At 48.9% G+C, this 5,000-nt stretch overlaps 1 protein-coding gene across 1 annotated transcript in view; it reads left to right on the top strand.

Moving 5' to 3' along the window:
- The window catches only part of col15a1a (collagen, type XV, alpha 1a), a 96,263-nt gene that overhangs the window by 68,161 nt on the left and 23,102 nt on the right, over window positions 1-5,000 (top strand). The window contains exons 27-29 of the mRNA XM_084399453.1: window positions 315-368; window positions 500-556; window positions 4,568-4,618. Coding sequence (XP_084255579.1) covers window positions 315-368; window positions 500-556; window positions 4,568-4,618 — 162 coding nt within the window. The remainder of the gene's footprint in view (window positions 1-314; window positions 369-499; window positions 557-4,567; window positions 4,619-5,000) is intronic.

Raw genomic sequence — 5,000 nt, 5'->3', positions numbered from 1 at the left:
TGACAAAGACACTATAAAATGGGTCGATTTGACACTTTTCCGCAACCTCTTACTTATCACTTCACATTGACATGCATTTAGAAGTCATTATAGATTCCTTGCTCTTGATAGAAAACACAATATACAAACTACATTAAGAGTTTTAATAGAGTCGATCTGACTCCCCTGACATTTTACAATTCACATATTTTTTCTTTTTAAGTGCTTTTGCTGATTGTGTTTTATAATAAGTCGAGTCCTGAGAACAGACACACACAGAGAGTTCAGTCTGATCTGATCTGATCTCTGATCTGTGTGTTATTAATCTGATCCAGGGCCTCATCGGACCCACTGGACCAAAGGGGGAATTTGGATTTCCAGGACGTCCGGTAAGTTACCTGAAAAACTCAATATAATAGTAAAGTGTAATTTATTCCTGATCAAAGCTGAATTTTGTGATGAATAAAGGAATTAATTTCTGTAAGCTGGAATGATGAACTGGTGTTGTGTGTGTCCTAAGGGTCGTCCAGGGGTCAACGGCCGGAAGGGAGAGAAAGGAGAGTCTGTCGGTTTACCTGTGAGTACATCCATGTGCCGTGTGTTTTTACTGACCTGAAATGCTCTTAAAATCATCTTTGATCAGATACAGGTTCATCAAAACGTATTATTGAGCTCTTTACTCAAAACTGTATGAGATCCAGATTGCTGCCCTTGACATTCTTTAAAAGCATCAAGCATTCATAAAGGGCTTCGCTGTACTCTACAAGCAAGAAGTTTGTGTTTTTATCTAAGAAATAAAAGATATTCATCGGTCAGGGCAGCTGTACAAACTTTACATCACAACAACACAGACATGAAGCGTCTTCAGTCGCTCAGAACCAGAGTCCGTTTTCCAGGCTGTACTCTCATGTTGTGTTCGGGTCATTTTGACCCAGAGAGGATTTTCCTTTACCCGAAAATGCTAGTGAATGTTATTACATTGGACTAAAATGTACTGACTTTACTCACCCAGAGTCTAACAACTTACCCAAAATTTTTTATGTATTCATAAAATTATCCACAAATAACGCTTTTTTCGGGTTACGTCTAAAACCCTCGTTCCCTGAGAAGAATCGACAGATTGGGGAACACCTTCAGCGTGACGCGTCTGAAGCCTGTATGGAACTAGTCCAATCTCGATTGGTGTTGCGTCATCACGTCACTCTTGACGTCGCATGTGACGGTGATGTGGAAGCTTTAAAAGGACGCCGGATTACAACAGCGTCAGCTTCTGATAGGTCGAAGCAAGTCGTTCTCAGGAGCGCAGGAAGTGTGGCTGAGGGACGCAGCGTAACGACGCAGACGTACTGTTGTAACCCGGGACGTTCCCTTTCAAGGGAACTCGCGCTGCGTCGATAATCGACACATTGGGGAACGGAATGCCCACTGACTAGTATCCGCCCTGGTGTGAAGCAATCTGGCACCCTCAAGACGAGAAAACTTGTGAACCCGGTGTAGAGGGCAGATCCAGTCTATAATGTTTTATTGAAGGTGTGTGGGGAGGCCCAGCCGGCGGCATCACAGACCTCTTGGAGGGAAAGACCCCTGCTAGCAGGGCTTTAGAGGATGCCACTCCTCTAGTTCAGTGGGCTCTTATCAGGAGAGGCGAAGGCAAACCGCGCGCCTCGTACCCTGAAGAAATAGCCTTTACTATCCATCTGCTAATAGTTTGTTAAGAAGCAGGGGAACCCTTCTTAGGTTACCCAAAACACATAAGCAGCTGGCCGACTTCCTCCAGCCCGAAGACCTGTGTACGTAGGCCTATTTGAAGGCAACTTAGGCACATAACCGCGTCTAGGGTGGAGAATGGCTCTCACTCTGCCAGGAGCAAACTCGAGGCAAGAGGGAGCAACAGATAGCGCCTGCAGGTCCCCGACTCTCTTTAGGGACGTAAAAGCTCGCAGAAAGGCTACCTTCAGGATTGCATTTCTCGGACACCACGTCCAAAGGTTTCGAAGGGTGCCAGGGATAACCCTTCAAGAACCACTGCCAGGTCCCACGTGGGGACCCTGGTCTGGACGACACGCCTCATCCTCCTAGCTCCATGAAGGAAACGTACTATAAGTGGGTGTTTCCCCAGGGTGCCCACCCTTAGAGGCGTGTGGAAGGCAGCTACAGCCGCCACATAGACCTTAAGCGTGGACAGGGAGAGCCCGTCAGAGAAGTGATTTTGGAGGAACTCCAGCCTGAAGCCACTGGGCAGTTAACTGGGTCCAACGGATGTTCTCTGCACCAAATAAATACATTCCATTTTAATGCATACCGTTTCCTCGTGGAGGGAGCTCTAGAGTTTCGGATGGTCTCAACACCCTCGGTTGAGAGACCAGCATTTACGAGTTGGTCCCCCTCAGGGGTCAGACCCAAAGCTTCCACAGCTCTGGCCGAGGGTGATATATTGTGGTCCCTCCTGATTGGGATTTGCCACGGAGGGCCTGCTAGAAGAGCTATGATGTCTGAAAACCATACTCGGGCCGGTCAGTACGGGGCTACTAGGAGCAAACTGACCCCGTGCCGCCGGACCTTCTCTAGAACCCCTGGGAGCAGAGCGATTGGGGAAACGCGTACAGACGTTGCCTCGGCCTAGCCTGCACCATGGCATCCAGTCCCAGGGGAGCTGGATGCGTGAGGGAAAACAAGAGCGGACAGGGTATGTTCTCGTGAGAGGCAAACAGGTCCACTTCCACCTGACTGAATTTCTTCCATATCAACTCCACCGTCTTGGGGTGGAGTCTCCATTCCCCGGGCCTCAGCCCCTGCCTCGACAGGGTGTCTGCTCTGACATTGTTTGTCCCCAGGAATAAACATTGCTCTGATTGAGAGTAATTTGCCCTGGGACCACAGAAGGACATGGTGCGCCAGTCTGCATAGAGGTCGCAATCTCAAGCCCCCCTGTCAATTTATATTTGAGACCACCAACGTTCGCACTAGAACATGATGGCCTCTGAGGTCCGGAAGGAAATGTCTGAGAGGCAGAAATACTGCCAACATCTCCAGGCAATTGATGTACCACAACTGATGATGGTCCTTCCATGGACCCTTGGTGTAGCAGCCCTCCATGACCGCTCCCCAGCCTGTGAGGGACGCATCCGTGGTCACTATTTTTCTTTGACATGGTGCTCTCATCACAGGGCCTGGGACAGGAACCATGGTTTCTTCCACATGACCAAAGAACTAAGAGAGACAAGTCAGCCGCTCGACGGAGTTCAGTAATATCGTCGAAGGCGACCTCCACGCTGTCGTCCACCTCTTTGAGGAGAACCATATATGCTTTCCCCACCAAGGCTGATGTAGTACGGCAGGGTTTGGAGGGCAGCGCCGGAGCTCTCAGGGATGATGCAGCGTTGGGCGAGAGATAAGATGCCAGTGTCTCTTCCATCCGTGGCATCACCCCATAGCCGTTCTCTTTCGAGCCCACAATAGAGGAATACACATGGACATTGGAGCTCGATAAATGGGACGAGAACGGCTTACTCCGCGGTCTCAACACCTCTCTGTGGAGATCAGTGAAGAAAGGGAGGCTCCGGCGCGAAGGCTGTGACCGGGCTTGCAGGAAGCGTTCATCTAGCTTGCTTTTTCTGCCCGTTTCCTGCTTTTCTGATGGCCATTCAATATTTCATTTGGCCACTGCCCTGGCCACAACCTCCAGCAGCTCCTCGAAGGCAGGAGAATGAGGTGGCGAGTCCTCACATTCTCCTGCCTCAATGCCAAAAATATCTAACTCCGCTGAGCCGGGATAATTTGAGCATCGGATCCTCGTCCTGGGCGGAAGAAGCTGCATATATTGATATCTATATATTGATATATAGAGAGTGATTCAGACCAAATAAGACAGTACAGTCACACAGAATGCTTGCTGAAGACCAGAAGCTGATGCTGTTGTGATCCGGCGTCCTTTTAAAGCTTCCGCATCGCCGTCACATGCGACGTCACGAGTGACGTAATGACGCAACACCAATCGAGATTGGACTAGTTCCATACAGGCTTCAGACGCGTCACGCTGACGGCGTTCCCCAATCTGTTGATTCCCGAAGCAGCGGAACTGAGTAAGATAGGATAGGAACTGAGTAAGCTTGGATAAATAAGGCCTACGATTTATCAGTTCCAAAAATAAATACAAAACCTGGTGATAAAGTCCAATATTTGGTGATAAAGAAGCTTAACGATAGATTTCTAAGCAGTTTTTTGCAGGCCGCTCAGTTTTGACCAGGAACACCACAGGTGTTATAGGGTTTTCAACACAGCACAAGGGTTAGGACTGTTGCAAAGTCTTTAATTCCTGATGATTCACAATGTCTGTCGTGCTTCTGTAATGATTCCTCTCGTGTTTCTTCCCGTGGGGTGGTGTGGCGCAATGGATAAGACACATGCCTTTGGTGTGAGAGACCCGGGTTCGAATCCACTGTGAGACACCAATGTGTCCCTGAGCAAGACACTTAACCCCTAGTTGCTCCAGAGGCGTGCGACCTCTGACATATATAGCAATTGTAAGTCGCTTTGGATAAAAGCGTCAGCTAAATGAATAAATGTAAATGTAAATGTCTTCCCAAAGGGTCCTCCGGGTCCTCCAGGCCGTCCAGGAGCGTTCAACTGTCCCAGAGGAGTAAGTGTGTGTGTGTGTGTGTGTGTGTGTGTGCTTCCCAGTGGAGTAAGTGTGTGTGTGTGTGTGTGTGTGTGTGTGTGTGTGTGTGCTTCCCAGTGGAGTAAGTGTGTGTGTGTGTGTGTGTGTGTGTGTGTGTGTGTGTGTGTGTGTGCTTCCCAGTGGAGTAAGTGTGTGTGTGTGTGTGTGTGTGTGTGTGTGTGTGTGTGTGTGTGTGTGTGTGTGCTTCCCAGTGGAGTAAGTGTGTGTGTGTGCTTCCCAGTGGAGTAAGTGTGTGTGTGTGTGTGCTTCCCAGTGGAGTAAGTGTGTGTGTGTGTGTGTGTGTGTGTGCTTCCCATTGGAGTAAGTGTGTGTGTGTGTGTGTCTATGCTTCCCAGAGGAGTAA

Source organism: Rutilus rutilus, assembly GCF_951802725.1.
Source record: "Rutilus rutilus genome assembly, chromosome: 24".
NCBI classification, from domain to species: Eukaryota; Metazoa; Chordata; class Actinopteri; order Cypriniformes; family Leuciscidae; genus Rutilus; species Rutilus rutilus.
This window is presented reverse-complemented; position numbering and strand designations above follow the sequence as displayed.